General features: G+C 36.8%; 2 protein-coding genes and 1 non-coding gene across 4 annotated transcripts in view; 1 reads left to right on the plus strand and 2 right to left on the minus strand.

Annotated features, from left to right (window-relative positions):
- Positions 1–207: 207 nt before the first annotated feature.
- LOC149812391 (transcription factor TGA2.2-like) lies at positions 208–13,059 on the plus strand. 2 transcript variants are annotated; one of them, XM_089993118.1, is made up of 9 exons: positions 208–482; positions 2,063–2,276; positions 2,387–2,461; positions 4,854–4,913; positions 5,008–5,085; positions 5,174–5,237; positions 8,874–9,145; positions 11,135–11,371; positions 12,629–13,059. In XM_089993118.1, exons 2-9 carry the CDS (start codon positions 2,175–2,177, stop codon positions 12,779–12,781), a joined length of 1,041 nt encoding a protein of 346 aa, XP_089849244.1. In that variant the 5' UTR covers positions 208–482; positions 2,063–2,174; the 3' UTR covers positions 12,782–13,059. The 2 variants fall into 2 exon arrangements, with proteins under 2 accessions (XP_089849244.1, XP_089849245.1); XM_089993119.1 differs by lacking the exons at positions 208–482; positions 2,063–2,276 and having other exon boundaries at positions 2,395–2,533.
- Positions 13,060–14,378: 1,319 nt separating this feature from the next.
- Positions 14,379–14,452, minus strand: TRNAV-AAC (transfer RNA valine (anticodon AAC)). Its single transcript has one exon. It is a non-coding gene; the product is annotated as a tRNA-Val (tRNA).
- A 1,447-nt stretch (positions 14,453–15,899) lies between these two features.
- Positions 15,900–16,710, minus strand: part of LOC149812393 (alanine--glyoxylate aminotransferase 2 homolog 1, mitochondrial-like) — a 41,550-nt gene continuing 40,739 nt past the window's right edge. The window contains exons 8-9 of the mRNA XM_089993320.1: positions 16,533–16,619; positions 15,900–16,254 (exon numbers count right to left, since the gene is read on the minus strand). Coding sequence (XP_089849446.1) covers positions 16,211–16,254; positions 16,533–16,619 — 131 coding nt within the window. The 3' untranslated portion in view covers positions 15,900–16,210. The remainder of the gene's footprint in view (positions 16,255–16,532; positions 16,620–16,710) is intronic.

The following is a 16,710-nucleotide window of genomic DNA, read 5'->3' on the forward strand; positions in this document are numbered from 1 at the left end:
CTCGTTTCCCAGCCTTAGCGGTCAGGTGCACGGGCATACTTTTGGTGAGTACATCCTGTCAGCTGTGGGGACCAATAGTGAGGTGAATAGATCAGGTGCAATATGATTGCACAAATATTTGTGCATTATGCACCTGCTCACTCTCCATCTTGAGGACAGTTCTGTGAGTTGTGGGGCTCAAGGCCTCATGGAGGGCAATCACTTGCTTAATGCACAAATTTTGTGCATTTGATTGCACCCGAACCAGACTCAGTGAGATAGAGAGGGTGGTGACTGGTGAGGTGTGCAATGTGGTGGCACCTGGCACACACTCGAAGGCAAAAAGGAGGCGTGTACGAAATTTGTTGTCGCGGAGCTCCTCAACTTCTACCTCTGTATTTCCGGCCAGTTTACCGTGCGTTCGTGGACGGTTAGGTGATTTTCCGGCCACCAGAATCCGGCATGAAGCAGTGATTCGTTTTCCATGATGACTTCGCCTTCGGGTGAGATTTCGTGTTGCTCCTTTAAAACCTCCCTCTCTCTCTCATGGTAGTTCAGAAACGACCAGGGAAGAAAAGGATGATATTGTGGGGGGTTTGTGGATGCTTTCTTTGAAAAAGCATTTTTTGGGGACAAAATTGTTCTTTTTGTTGATTCTTGGGGGTATTTCACCTGGAATACCGTGTTTAACTATCGTTTTCTTGGAAAACCTAATTTTGTTTAAGGGAAGCTTGCATGAGTGCACTGGCTTCTTCATATATCTTAATCAGTGTACAAGTGGAATCACTTTCGAGTTTATTTTGGAAGTTTCAGGTTTATTTTTTTGGTGGATGGCCAATAAAAACTTTGAGGTTTGCATCTTGTTGAAGTTGTTGTCTGTTCTTGCTGAATTGATTCATTTTGACGCGGTAGATTGCTTACTGGAATCGAGTATTTGTAGCGGCTTGTGGTTTAGATGTTCTGTGCGTTTCGTTTTGATGCTTTGCTTCTCGTATTGAGAAAGTATCTGTGTAGACGTTGCATTCTTGTTTGGCTTGTACATCAATCTGCGTGTAGATGTTCTGTTTTCTAATTTTATGCTAAATTGTAGCTTTGGTACATGGATGAGTAGCTGGGCTTCAATAGCTTGGTTTGTTTTGATTGTTGGAAGTATGGTGATATCTGGTTAGTATCGTAATGATGGCTGGGAGGTAATTCGGGAAGAAGATGACTAGGAAGTGAGAAACTAAACTTTGGATCAGCTTCGACTTCATATCATTTAGTGTTTATTACCATTTTCAATTGAGTAATGGATTTTCTCAAAATGAGAAAAAGAGGGATATTGCTCAATTATCTCTTTCTCACTGTTGTGATTTTCTGATATTCATATGCATAAAATACTGCGATTACATGCTTTAGAAATTTTTCTGTTTTTTGGTTTGAATGCTTATTCTTTTGACTGGTTTTGCATTTGGGGTCATTTTTTGAAGCTTATGCAGTTTGATCACATTGATGATCAAAAGGCTTAGATACTTCAAGGTCAGTCAAGCAGAGAAGTTCCCTTCTTAACGCAGTTCTACTTGTTTCTTTTTCCTCTTTTTATCCATCATATCATGATTAACATTTCAGAAAAAAATCTTTTGACACTCTTTTCTACCAAAATATGATATTAATAGGAATCTGAACGTCTAATCATCAGATTTGTATTCCTTCAATTTTGGGTTCACGGATTATTAGACATCCAGGGGAGGCTACAAGTCAAGGACCTGCCTCTTTCTAACCTAAATGTTTAGATTTATGAACCAAAAAAGGTTTTTGGCAAAAAAGAGACAGAGGGTTTTACCAAATATGCTAAACCAATGAATGAAGTACTGCAAATTTTAACAGTATGCCAGATGCATTTATTCTTTGTTTTCTCTTTCTGTTACTCCAATCCTTGGTCAATCTATTCTTTTTTTTTTAAATAAATGGATTTTCTTATTTCCATGGCTTCTGATAACGCTAACCTGTATTTCTTTCCTTCTTATGGGAGTCATTTTTGGATGGTCCCTAATATTCTCATTGTTTGCATTCATACATTTCCTCATTACTATTCTTGTGGCAGGTGCTGGACTGCAGCTATTTGTTAGTTCACTCGTTTTTATCCACTGAACTGGGGGAAAACAATTTCAAATTTCACGAACTCTCCAATAGCACAGTTTGCCATCTCAGGAAGGATGGGCTTATATGAAGTGAGGCACAACAAATGGGGAGAATCATTTAAAGCTGAAAGCAGCCTTAATTCCGGCACATCTATCATTACAGAACCAGATCCAAAGGTAGACATCAGTTAGGGTGTGATCGAAATCCAATTTTCCTTGGTTATGCTAACTAATGTTGGTTTTCATTGTTGCTGCACTAAATCTTATTTATGTGAGTGATTTTCTAGGGGGAAGATGCACTACATGGGACACTGGAAACTTCAAAAGGTTCTGATCAAGAGGCAAATAAACCTAGCGAGAAGGCGAGCTTATCACTGTTGAAGATTTGTTCCTTTTTTCCAAAATAATTGTTTATGGGCCTCCTTCCAGCATATGTAAACATTGATTAGCTTTTTTCCTTTAAAAGCCGACTTCTTCTTCCTGGTTTAGCATGATACTGTTCCACACCTGATCCAACTAACTTTCATTTGGCTAAACTGTATCATTTTGAGAGTGCTATTCTTTGTACCCAATTACCTTGTGATTATGTTGCCACTTTTCTTTGTCAACCTTTTTCTTCTTCTCTGTTTTTCCTTTAGAACTTTCTGTACAGTAAGGCATGGTTCTTCCAGAACTAGGCTGGTTATATGAAATTACAAATTTATGTTTTATATGGGCGAATTGTTTCCAGTCCAATACATGGGAAGGCACATTTTAAAAGAAGTTGATGTGTTTGTTGTTCAAGTAACATCATATTAAATTCTTCATTTTTTTTCTTTCCTGGAATCTTTACACTGTGTCAGTTTCTTTTCTTCTAAATGTTTGTACATAATATATATATATATATATATATTTTTCTTTTTGGTGCTTGTTGGATGTGAATAGTTTTTATCTTTATGTTCTATTTGTTGGACGCAATTGAGATGAATAATAACAACAACAACAACAACAACAACTACGCCTTCATCCCAAAACAATTGGGGTCGGCGATATCAACCAACAAAGAAAGTCATTATGGGTCTTCCACATGAATCCTTCTCCTCCATTCATTTCTATCCAATGCCATGTCCTCGGTGAGGTTCAAAGCATTCATATCCTTTCTTATCACCTCCATCCATGTCTTCCTAGGACTACCCCGACCTCTTTTAACTAATATATTTTCATGAATAATCAGTTACTAAATTCCTTTGTTGAAAGGACGGTGTCCATCATTGTCTGTTTGTATTTGATCATATTTACTTGTTGCAAAGATGTTTCTATATGATTGTATCAATTTTTTTTCTTTTGTCTTACCAAAAAGGACAGAGCTTTTCCCTTGGCATCAGATTTCCTGTCAAACTTCCCAGGATCATGATATTTTGTTTCAAAGATTTGCAATTAAAGTTGTTTAATGAAATGCATGAGGCATCATATGCCTACAGACGCTTCTATAGTTTCTGCTAGAATAATTTGCGATGATCAGTTTGGTTCTCGGGTAGTCAAATTCTTGGCTATTGTTTTCTTTCCTATGTTACTTTATGCCGGAGGGTTCTGACTTTACAATCAAACATTAAATCTTTCAGAGAAATTGGGAGTAGCTATGCACCCCCAATCTTTGCTTTTCAAATGTGGAAGCTAAATGTGCAATGCTGAACAATGCAAGGTTTTGTCCTTCCAGTTCAATAGTTTTCAAATTCATGCTCACGGATAGTCTATTCTTTTATTAGATTGGTCCATGATTTTTGTTGACTTGCCATGGTCCATTTATTGTCATGCATTGCTAAGGGTACTCAAGCGGATGGTAAATATTTCTCAGAATGTAGATACTTTTCAAAAAGTTACTTTTTTAACCAAAAAGAAAAATTCTGAATCTTGATTCTTGTGTCAATTCCTATTTCTTTTTCTTAACAAGTGAATGAATGTCTTTTCAAAATGAAAGAGATTATATATTTTCTAGAGTTGCTAACGTACCCTTGCTGATGCCTCCTCAATGTAAGGCACCATCATATTCCAATAATTCGTGGACAAATGAACAAGGTAAATTTGCTAAATTCTTGGTTGCATATGCACTTGTCAAGTGTCATTTTTCTGCTATTTTGAACTGTGTTTAGCAGGTAACATTTTGAATGAGTGATTCTTCACTTTATTTGTTCATTTAGGCATGAAAGCTTTGTTAAAACATGGTTGTATATATATATATATATATATATATATATATATATATATATATATATATATATATATATATATATATATATATATATATATATATATCAGGGGTATTTTGATCTTGTGCTTATAAATACGGGTCTTCTAAGCATTTTGGTGGTTCAATACAATTTATATTTTTACATTGTGACTCTCTTGTGATTTGTGTTTGGTGGTTATCTCCATTGTGAGATTGTGTTTGGCCCATTAGTGACCTTTTTGTATTTGTGCTCTCTTGTAGCCCTTAGTGGCATTTTCTTGTATTTATTATTGTTTCATTTCAAGCTTTGATGTGTCATCCACTGCATTCATTGTGCATGTTATTCTTATCTTCATGGCCTTTGCATTGCAATTTGCAGTAGCTGCCCTTGTTAAGCAAGCAAATTTGGTGGTTCATTGTATGTGAATTGAAGTTGTGATCCAATTTGATATTTAGGAATATAAACATAGTTCCATTTTGCAAAATATGTGCTGTATATATAGTGTTTGGTTGTTCATGCCATACTCATGTCATGACCATATCTACAGCTGTTAAGGCGTTTGGCACAAAATCGAGAGGCTGCTCGAAAATGCCGTGTGCGGAAAAAGGTAAGTGGCATAAGAGTACCTTGGTAAAAAGTTACTGCTGCAAGATAGAATGGTATCATTATGATTTATGTCTAATTTGATACTCTTGTAATAGGCATATGTTCAGCAGCTAGAGTCGAGTCGTTTGAAGTTGACACAATTAGAGCAAGAACTTGAACGGGCAAGACAGCAGGTGTGTGGGGTCCTATGCATGGCTCTGTTCTTGTTCTCTTTATCCTTTCAATATTTTGTCAACCTAGTTGATGTTGTACCTAATACAGGGTGTATACGTTTGTGGAAATTCAGGAGATTCCATTTGTGGTGTCCATGGAGATGTCAGTACAGGTTTGTTGCTTCCAATCCAGAAAAGGAAAGTATTTTTTCTAAAATAGTAAATAAATGCAAATGAAATTAATTACTGGGAAACTTCTCTACACACATTTCAAATTGTATGACTTCAAGTTGAAGTAAAATGAATCTGAACATGAGTATTTGCTTGTTACCCCTCTATGAAACCAAATGAGCAGCCATGAACACACCATATCCTGGAATCAGTCTACATCTCAATCAGTTTATGGGTGATATGTATCAAGTAGTTGATTTGTTTTTGGAAGCTGTGATGCCTAGTCTGGTCAGTGTAGTATGTTAAAGGGCTGGTAAAGTATTGCCTTGCTTTTTGGGGTTCAATATTTGATTTTCACAATTCATGGATAACAATTTTTATCTTGTTGGAAACTATATGTATTTAAATAGATTTTTCATACAAGGTTGCAATCCTCCTTGGAAGACAGATAACTTATTTCTGCTGTGCTAGTTTTTCTATTTGATGTTCTATGTCCATAAGTTCTATTTTGGGTGTTCTTGATGGAAGGGGTATCTTCCCTAGTACAATAATGAGATAGTTATGTTCTTCATATTTGCCAATTTAATGAGCAGACCTTTAAAATTCAATCAACAAAAAGCGACATGATACATCTTTGAAACTAGTTTCAGGGGTATATTGGTATTGTATTGCATTGTATGGTGCAGTACCATATTGTATAATACATCCTTATGCTGATACTACTGAAGCTTAACCTTTTCTGGTAATATTTTTGCAAATTTTAAGAGTTTTGACCATTTTGATTATATTTTTTTCACTTATAGGTGTCATTTTTTTATCCTCAAACATACCCTAAGTCATTTTGGGCGCTTTGCATGTGTGATCTTGTATTTTCAAGGATGGAGATTTTGGGTTTTTTTTAGTTCACTTTAGAGTTAGATTTTGCACCATGGATTTTTGGTGATTGAATCTGGGGAAGGAGATCTCTAGCATTCCCGTCCACTGTCCTCGAGGTTGAGATAAAAAATCCTTCCCTTTTGCTTATACCTACAAGATTTGGAGTAGCAATGAGATGACATTAAGGGCCATTGCCATGGATTTGTTTTGACTAAAATATCATTTAGACAGAAAGATAACAATATTGTCCCGTGTATGTGTGGTGATTGTAAATTGGCATGTTCATCTAAATTACTCATTGTTTTTCCATGCTTATGTAAATATCCATTGTTTATTAGAGTTTATCGATAGAGGGAGGAAGAAACTGCAGAAACATAAAGGACTCAACATAGAAATAGTGGAGCAATTGATTCTGGAAAGTTACCGAAGTGTCTGGTTTGTGGTATAATGACTAATAGTGGGCTCTATAATTTTAAATGCCATGTTGCAAGGTGAGGCAACAGTATACAACAATGTTGCTCTTATTATATTCCAAATAGTGCTTGTGCCGAGATTATTGCTGGAGGTTATTCCAGATTTCAAGGATGAAATATTAGATGAAAATGACCCATCACCACAACCACCCCACGTCCAAAAAACCTTCAAAATCAGAGAAAGCTCCCAATCTTGTGTACAAATAATGGAGTGATATGCAAATTAAATATTGAAAATTTATGTTTCAAAATTTTGAAAGTAGTGTAGTCTTAGGATGTTTAGAGTTGGAATTAAAAGCTAGAATATTAGGATAGTAGATGAACTGTATCATGAACTATGATTTTTCAGATTAATTTCAGATCGGCTTGAATGTTAAGATTGTGTTGTAGTTATTTATAATTGTGCTTATTAATTCTTTGCTGTTTTATCTTTACTTCAGTATGTAGCTTCACTCTTCATAGCATTATTTAGCTTCATTCACAATCACCAGTATGTAATTTTTTTTTTTGAGTCTTGGTGCATGCAAACCTAGGATAGGAGATGGCTGTTTAAATATGTTGTATGGATATATATGTATATATATATATATATATATATATATATATATATATATATATATATATATATATATATATTTATTTCTGTGTATGTAAAGTTGTAAACTGAAATTCCCATCAGGGGTATTTCAGTCAGTTCACATTATAGTAGGGGTCGGCCCATCAGGGGATGAATATACATTTTCTGTTTTTTTTTTGTTTTTTATATTTTATTTGAAATATGACTGTTGGAACAGCCCAACTAGACTTTGGGCTAGTCCCAACGGTCATATTTATGACCGTTTGGGGCTAGCCCAACCTCTAGTTGGGCTGCCCCCTTTGCTCTCCTTTGTTGCTTATAAATAGGGTTCATGATTTTCTAAGCATTTTTATGGTTCAATAAATATTATATTTTTACATTATGGTTTCTTTGTGATTTGTATTTCGTGATTATCTCCTTTGTGAAATTGTAATTGGTTCATTAGTGGCCCTTTTTGTATTTGTGCTCTCTTGTAGCCCTTAGAGGCATTTTATTGTATTTGTATTTGTTCATTTTAGGCCCATGGTCTTTCAAACTTGATGGATTACAGTTAGAGCAAAGTTTTTTCTTGTTATGTGGGTGATTATGAACCGAAACTGTAGAGCACATTCTGTAAAGCTGTAGCAATACTAAGAATCAAAAGAGAAAAGGAAGAGCTGAAGGGAGAAACAAATCAAGAAGTCTAATATATTAGTGAGATGGACAACATAATAATCCCTATATATATATATATATATATATATATATATATATATATATATATATATATATAGAGAGAGAGAGAGAGAGAGAGAGAGAGAGAGAGAGGGAAATTGGTTCCTCCTAACTGTCCATACAGTGTGGACAGTTCTGATTCATGTTTGTCAAAACTGACCCCACAGCTATGTCACCTGGGGTACGGGTATGGGGTACAACATGGCAATACCAAAAAATGTGGGTACAGGGACACAGCTATATATATTAAATATCTCATAAATACAAAATAAACTGAATATAATCTAAATATATATGCTATATCTAAAATATATATTATATACTAAAAATATAAAGTTATAAACTGAAAATATAGTTATAAATTATAAATTGAATACAAACTTGTATGTACAGGGGGTAAAATGGCATGTCCAGGTGTCGACGTGTGTCTACAGGGGGACACACGTGTCGACACAGGTATGGAGGGCAAAATGGAGTGTCCATGTGACATAGCCCTACAGATGTGTTCTGCATGATCCAGTTGCTAAGTGTCGGGTGATCTAACTGTATGGATGGTTCATTTGCTAGGAAATGAAATGACCCTTGGTTTGTGTCTTTTTGATGAAAAAACACAAACTTATGATGTTTGAAATTGAAAATTTGTGGGTTTTTTATTTTCCAAAAGCCAATCCCTACTAATTTGACAATGTAGAACACATATGTACTGTTAGAATTAAAAAAAAATGAAAAATATGGTGAAAATTGGAGTGCACACCATGCTCACAGATAAATTCGTTGTACTGTATGTACGATATAGTTGGAAAATCATAGGTGCAAGTTGTATCCACTCAATCTGACCTTATAGATGTATTCAACATGTTCTCTCTCTCTCTCTCTCTCTCTCTCTCTCTCTCTCTCTCTCTCTCTCTCTCTCCATGCACACACTCTAATACATTATACTTTAATATCGTTTAGTCACTTTTTTAGTTTCTGATTCTCAATGGCATGGGAAACTATAGGTGTTACAATGTTTGAGATGGAGTACAGCCACTGGGTTGAAGAGCAAAATCGGCAAACTTGTGAACTTAGAGCTGCTTTGCAGGCACATGTAACTGACCTAGAGCTTCAGATGCTTGTCGAAAGTTGTCTTGCACTTTATGATGATCTTTTCCGTATGAAAGCATTAGCTGCAAAATCTGATGCCTTTCACCTATTGTCGGGCATGTGGAAGACTGCTGCTGAGCGTTTCTTCCTTTGGATTGGTGGATTTCGCCCTTCAGAACTTCTCAAGGTCTTTTGTTTTGCGATTTTGACATTTTTATGTACATTAGTTTTGTTGCTCATGTTCAGCTTTAGCTTGGCTAGTAAAGAACCTTATATTTATGTCACTTCTAATATAGCATTTTGTTAATGGTTTATGTATTACTTGCAACTCGTATGCCCAATATTGATTATGAAAGATTTTATATGCCAATCTAAGAATTTGTTGATCCTTATTATAATATGCTTCTGGGTTTTAATTTTACCATATTATCATATTTTTCCATCAGTAATACATAATATTTACTGGATACAGGCCGACCTGGTCTTGATGATCCTTCTTTGTTCTCTCCTTTTGATAGATGTTTGCTAGCTAGGTAGTTCATAAAAAGCTTGTTTGAGTTGATGGATGTTCATAACCAAATATCCAATTGTGTTCTTCTGTGTCTCTCCTTATAATTGAGCCTTTTTAATAGGTATTAGGTAGCTAGGTAGTTCATAAAAAAGTTTGTGTGTTGAATTTTCACAACCAAATATGTAACTGCTAGAATTGAGAAAGGGTCGAGGGCTATCTTGCTATTGAAGTTGGAAACTCAACATGTTTAATGACCATTTAATGCATTTTCCCTATTGAATCTTTATGCTGGTTTACTACTGATACTTTTGTGCTTAATGATCATTCTAACTCTATTTTGCTGATTCAAGACTATATTCTGTACTTTTGCAATGATGCAGTTTGTTCCTAGAATTCCTTGAAACCTTTGTCTATCACCTCTTTTTTTAATAGTCAACCTGCGGGATAGCCCCTGATGGGATTTGAACCCAAGACCCCTTGTTTAGGATAGTGTGATTTTAATCAGTCCAGCTATCACTCTTTTTTTCAAGATCTTTCTGTCCATTCCAACAATCCTTTTCCTTTTTTGCTAGGTCTATTTTCATCTCCGTCTTGTTGTACATTTTGTACACCTTAAACTGATTATGATAATAATGAAACTTGGTCCTTATTTTAGGGTGCTTTTGTTAGTATTTGGTATTCCCAGGTTGAAATTGCATGTTTGTCCGTAATTAGAAAATCAGAATTATTCATCAGCAAAAAATATAAACTCGAAAGCTGATATAAATCTGACAATATTCTTTTATTTATCTGCATGCGCAATCATAATGTCTTTTGGATGTTTTTAGTTGTCATGGCATCTTTTATTAAACACCTTTAGTTCATCCCCTCCCCCTTATAGGAATCATTTTGGGCATTTTGCCTCTCTGTTTATTCATTTGTGCTCATGCTGCTTGTGTGCACTTTATTCATCATTATATATGAGTATATGGTAATTGATTTGTGTCCATTTTATGGGTGAAATCTTCATCATATCATGCTACTTCAGGAAGGAGGATAGTGTCTTGCTATTTCAGGTATAGCTGAAAACTTAATGATGTTATAATGATTAGAAATCTTGGACAATCCCATTTCATAGGCAAACTGTGTACAGGTATTTAGAACCTAAACACATACAAGGTACTGTTTTTAAAGTGCGAAATGAAAATCCAGGATACAAGGAAAAGCTGTGATATTAATGAGAAGATTGACTTGGGAAGTTTTTATTTTCTTGCCTGTTATGTATCCTGATTAGTTGACCTAGACATCAACATGCATAATTTGTTTTTCGTATTTGTCCGTCACATGGATTCAGATGTGGATACAGGGATACAGCCATTTTTATGAAATTTCCAATATGACTAACATATAAGGGGGGCAGGGAACAGGAGTTGAAATGGACCATGTGACGTAGGAACGGTAGGATCAACTATTTAGTAGTTTGATGCTTTCACGTATTGTGAATGTAAAGATTGAGCATAAACCAGGGGGGGAATTATTATTTTCTAAAAGATCTGGCTCTAACACATATCTAAGTACCTCTGATTTTAAATTTCTTATTGTGCATCTTTTGGTATAGTAGTCTTTAATCTTGTTTACATATGACATGGGCTTATGGATTTGCTATCTTCATTTTCTTGTCTGCAGATTCTTAGTCCACAACTTGAGCCTCTCACAGAGCAACAAGTAATGGCTGTCTATAATTTGCAGCAATCATCTCAGCAGGCTGAAGACGCTCTATCTCAGGGGATGGAAAAACTGCAGCAAACTCTGGCTGAGACATTGGTATCTACTCCTCTAGGTGCATCAAATGTTGCAGACTATATGGGACAAATGGCTACAGCAATGGATAAGTTGGAGGCACTTGCAAACTTTGTGCTGCAGGTGACTTTTCTTCATTTTGTTCAGTGGAGTTGATTTGCTTTGAAGAGGTTTTTTTTTCTATGTTTTCCTTTAAGTCAGTTGGGATTTTCTTAGATGGCTTACCATGCAAATCCATATTAACTTGTTATATTATAAGGTAGACCAAACTTTAAATTATAGAAATTCATTTTGCTTGTTTTTTTAGGAAAGAAGGTATGAATTTCATTTTGGAAGATGCAGTGCTCATCATTGATAATGCATTGTCACAGCTGTATTATTGATATGATATGATGCTGAGTTTATGCTTGGCAAAAAGTATAAAAGATCAATTTAGATTTGCATCAGAAGTATAGCTTTGCCATGGTCCTAAGATGTACATTTAAGCAAATCACCATCCGGTTAGTACAGTATTCAATTACTCAGGCAAATTGCTATGCGAGCAAAAGTTCAATATCTTGAATATGGTTCTGACCTGTCTGTCCATGAGTTCAGGCTGATCAGACAGGCTTATTGAGATTACTAGGAAATATGGTTTGTCTACACATCGTGTATTCAAAACATGGCCCAGACAACCTGGGCGCACCTTGCTAGTGCCTGCTGAATGCTAGGCCATGGTAGACAAAGACATGGGGGGTTCTTAGAAAGTAATAAGATTTTTTACTTAGAATTTTTTTACTTAGCATTAGAAGAAAAAAGAATATCATTTAACAATTGTTTGTACATTGAACATATTGTCATTATTTTTGCTAAATTTTCAACTTTTATTTACAGTATAATGTATTTATTTGGGGTTGCTAGGCGTTGTTTAAGCATTGAGAAGAGCTTCATATGTATGTGTTTGCCTGTGAGCTTGTCTGTCCATGCACACATGCATGGGTTCACATGTGCATATTGCATGCCCAGGCCTTAGGACCTGTTTCACATGGAGTAATTTTTGTCTAACGAATTATCTTGATCAAATCATGCAATGGTAGATCCTAGATAAAGGGAATCTCTCTCTCTCTCTCTCTCTCTCATATCACGGGCAATTTTATCAAATTTATAATGAAAAAAATATTTTCCCTTATTTAAGGGGATTCAACTCTTCCATAATATTGATAGCATGTCATTGTTATAAATATTTATTGCGATTTTTACAAATGGTGTTTCCGTATCTTACTCTACGGTACAATACGGTACAATAGACCCATATCACCAGCCCTTCTGATACCGATGTGATAATTACAACATTGGCATGTGTGTTGGAGCTGACTCATTCCACCCTCTTTCTCCCAACAGGCAGACAACCTTCGGCAACAAACTTTGCAGCGGATGTACCAAATCCTGACAATCCGACAAGCTGCACGAGGCCTTCTCATTTTGGGTGATTATTTTCAGCGCCTCCGTGCTCTAAGTTCCCTTTGGACAGCTCGTCCACGCGAGCCTGCCTAAACCAACAACGTGGTCTGCTGTCATTTCTTGGGTGTGCCTTCCAGCTAGAACTCCTATGAAGCATCGAATGAACTGAATAAGGCAAGAAGCTGCTATCTAATGTTCGTTAAATGATTTTTATTCAAGGAAATTATATGAAACAGTGGCTGCCATTTTTCATGTGGCATCTTTATTTAAAGGAAATTGTACACTTTTTAGATGCTCCATCTTTGTTGCATTGGTTCTCTGTATGGCATAAAATTGTATATTATAATGTTACAGCTGTGTCATTATTTTAAGTGGAGGCATTGTAAAAAGCTCTGTATCAGTGTACACATGTGGAGTGCACATTTGAACGTTTCATGATTGCAAGTAAGCTTTTAGTTTTCATTCACTGGGATCATCTTGCAATACGGGCATGTTTGCAACGCCTTGTGAAAGTTGAATTTTCACAAGTTCCTATAATTGCAGCACTTTCTCAAGTTTAGTGAAACGTGAGACAATGCAAGTTATGATTGTGATTCTCACTTGATAATGCGCCTCCCTTGAAACTCGGGAAATTGGTGTCTAGACTGACCCTGTGACCCACAATCACAGCTTAAACTTTATCAAGCGTGATGGCTTGTCCCACCTGTGACCAAAGTAAATGTGCCTGTTGATATTGATTCATCCATGAACTACAGAAATGTGTTTGGGTGTCCACTCTGTTCTTTGAGCTGAATCATGCAGCCATTCTCCGAGAATCGTGATAATCCAGTAACTGCTTCCTGATCTGAAGTGGATCCCATGCAAGCAAACTACTGCACCCACACACGCCTACTGAGGTTCGTCTATCCTTACATTTTGCCTAAATGAAAAGGATTTCAGTATAAGCTTGCTGCTGCTGCAGAAGTCTTTAGATCAGCATTATGAAAGCTCTGAGATACCACTTACAGCATTTTTGGTTTGTATGATCGAAAGCTCATTCCACGACTTATTTTGCTTGGTGAATTGCATGGAACATGGAATCCATACTTAGAAAGACACGCAATGTCTCAGAATCGCCCATTTTTCATGGATTGCAGAATCGCCTATTTATTTTTCATGGATCGAAAGTTCGTTCCCTGTGTATGTTTTACTGTTCATAATGCTTAAATTTGATTCCTGTGTGCACCACTCCCTTGCGCAAGCTGACTTCCAGCATAGGATCTGGGGTTGAGGGTCCTAGCCTCGGAGTTTTATGCCTCTGGGTCAGGGACGGTAGGTATGGCAGGCTTGAGCCAGCGCGACCAGGTTTTTGAGCCCAGACGCTGTTTCTTTAGGTGATAAATAAAAAAAAAAGTCCTTTTTTTAAACCGCTGATGATTTAACTGCTATTCCGGCAACTGCATTAAGCTTGAACTTATTCTAGAATCATGATCTTGCCTCCCTTGAATCAAGTCCATTGCTCAAATTCAGCCAAGCATCAACAATACTGCTATCGTTTAGATGGCAGACGCTCACAGTAAAAAAGGTCAGCAGGTATTTGTTTGGCCAACTTCTTGTGATTGTCCCTTTTCATTCCCTCTTAGCTCAGACGAAAACGAAAAGCGGCAGCATCGAGTGTCAGATAATAATAAAAAAAAAAGTCTGAAAAAGATGGCGTCGCCCGGACTCGAACCGGAGACCTTCAGTGTGTTAGACTGACGTGATAACCAACTACACCACGACACCTCTTGCTGCTAAAACTCTTAAATAAGGGTTTAAGAGTGTTTAAAAGGCCGGTACAATCTATGGATGACACGCTATTGTTGTGCAAACACGACACGGGAATAAATTCGAGTGTCTCTTCCCCAGAAAGCTCCCCTCAAAGCATGAAACAGCAGATCTTTGACACGTTAAACAGTTACACTTTCAAAAAATTGGTTAAAATCCCATCACTGTTGATTTCTTTAATGAAAGGTTATATGCTGCGTTATTTGATCAGAAACAGGGCAAAATCACCATTTTACATTTCAGGTGGACATTTGAAATGCATTCTAAATTTTGAATAGGGGAAGCAGCTAAGTATAACAACGGAAACGTTGGGCAACTCTCAGTAAATAGCTGACAAGTTACGCAGTTTTTAGTAGATTACCCTATAAAAAAAATGCATCAATATATTTTTAGGTTTCAACCATGGTATTTTATCATGGGTGTCACTCCTTGCGCAAGCCAAAGCGTCCCTGAGGGCAAGGAGTAAGCCCACAGAGTTTTATGCTGCCAGGACAGTGATCGTAAGTATGGCAGACAGAGCCAGCACGATTAGGTCAGGTCTCTGATCCTGAGGACGGTTTCTTCGTGTAAATATTAAAAAAACACAGTTTTGATCCCATTCCCCTCTCGTTCCCATTGTAGTTCTTATTTTATCTAATGCTGCTTAAGTGCTTTACGTTTCACACGTTATAACATGTTTTACATGCTTACACACTTGCCCCTTCCTTCTTCGTGCACTGCTTTTTGCACCACTTCCTATCTGGCCATAATGATGCATCGATGGTGTTTTTGGACGGGACGTCACAAGTTCGAAACTGTCGGCTAGCCGATGTGAGGTCGGTGAGGGGGCTTTGAAGAGCTCTATTTCTTATGCTATTCCTCGTCAAGCCTAGAATTGGGTATGCAAAATGAAATTCGTATAATCCATAGTTATGGACCTTTTTTCCATGACACTAGTTTTCCGGTTACAATACTGCCAGTTTCCTCTCTTTTTTTTCTTTTTTGATAAGTAACTATGCTACAAGGACACAGCAAAAAGAAAACAAGACATGCCACTTTTGTATGATTTTGCATTAAGATAGTATACAAGGACACAACATGAGAGTCCATTGGAGTATCCTTGTGGCAGAGAAGCAATCGGGGAATAACAATATCAAGCTTCCTAAGTTCTGTCCAAAAAACTCAATGCCACCGTTCCACAATTCCTGAACAACCAGCAGCAGGGCGTTCTTTGGTAGTAACTGAGTTGAACCAGAATGCTTACTAATTCAAACAGAGGATTGTCATATGGTCTCTGTGCCAAATGATTTTGCTGGTAAACGAATCCCAAACGATGTTTATCAGCGGTCCAAGCACAGGATTATAGAAGGCTATAGAGAAAATTTCCCTTAGGTTACATCATTGTGATGCCCCCCTGGACTCCATATTCTAGAAAGAAATCGAAAAAAGAGAATTTATTCGTCTTGCCATCAACAGTCGTCTAAAACAAGGACTAAATGCGTTCCTTTCCAGCCTTTTCACAAAATTACAGCACTTCGACACATGATGCTATGGCAATAGAAGAGGACAGCAAAGGCTTCCTAAGTTCCCAGTGCTTTGGCACCCACTGCTCACTGATCTGACGAATTCTCATTTATTATTTCCATTCGCAGGAAAAATAGAGAATGCACAGGTTCATGTTCCATGGGGCATAGAAAGGCTGGGAACTTGAATCAGTTTCTTCATCAAGATTCTATTTCAAATCCCTGAGATCGAGTAGTCCAAGGCATCTACAAGGAAATCTGCAAATAACACAAAAAGAATCAAGATTTAACATTTCCTACGAGTGAAGCCAAGTTCCAAATTACCAACAAGTGATACGACCAAAAGGGAAAAACTAAATATATGAATACAAAATCCACTTAAAGCAGCAGCGGTGTCTCCTTAACAATTAGAAGCTTTTCTTTTAGAATTAAGCAGTATAGTAAGCCAACACACACACACACACACACACACACACACACACACACACACAGAGAGAGAGAGAGAGAGAGAGAGAGAGAGAGAGAGAGAGAGAGACCTGCATCATCCTTTGTGAAACACATTGGTGGCTTTATTCTGAACACATTGCCATGAAGTCCACCTTTTCCAACTAACACTCCCAAATCTAAGATATAGCCAGTTATCCACAAACACTTTTAGAAGGAAAATAATCAGAAAAGATAATAGGTCCACCATATAGCTTTAGCTATGTGTTC

Source organism: Nuphar pumila, chromosome 17, assembly GCF_984573655.1.
Source record: "Nuphar pumila chromosome 17, dmNupPumi1.hap1.1, whole genome shotgun sequence".
In the NCBI taxonomy this organism is placed as follows: domain Eukaryota; kingdom Viridiplantae; phylum Streptophyta; class Magnoliopsida; order Nymphaeales; family Nymphaeaceae; genus Nuphar; species Nuphar pumila.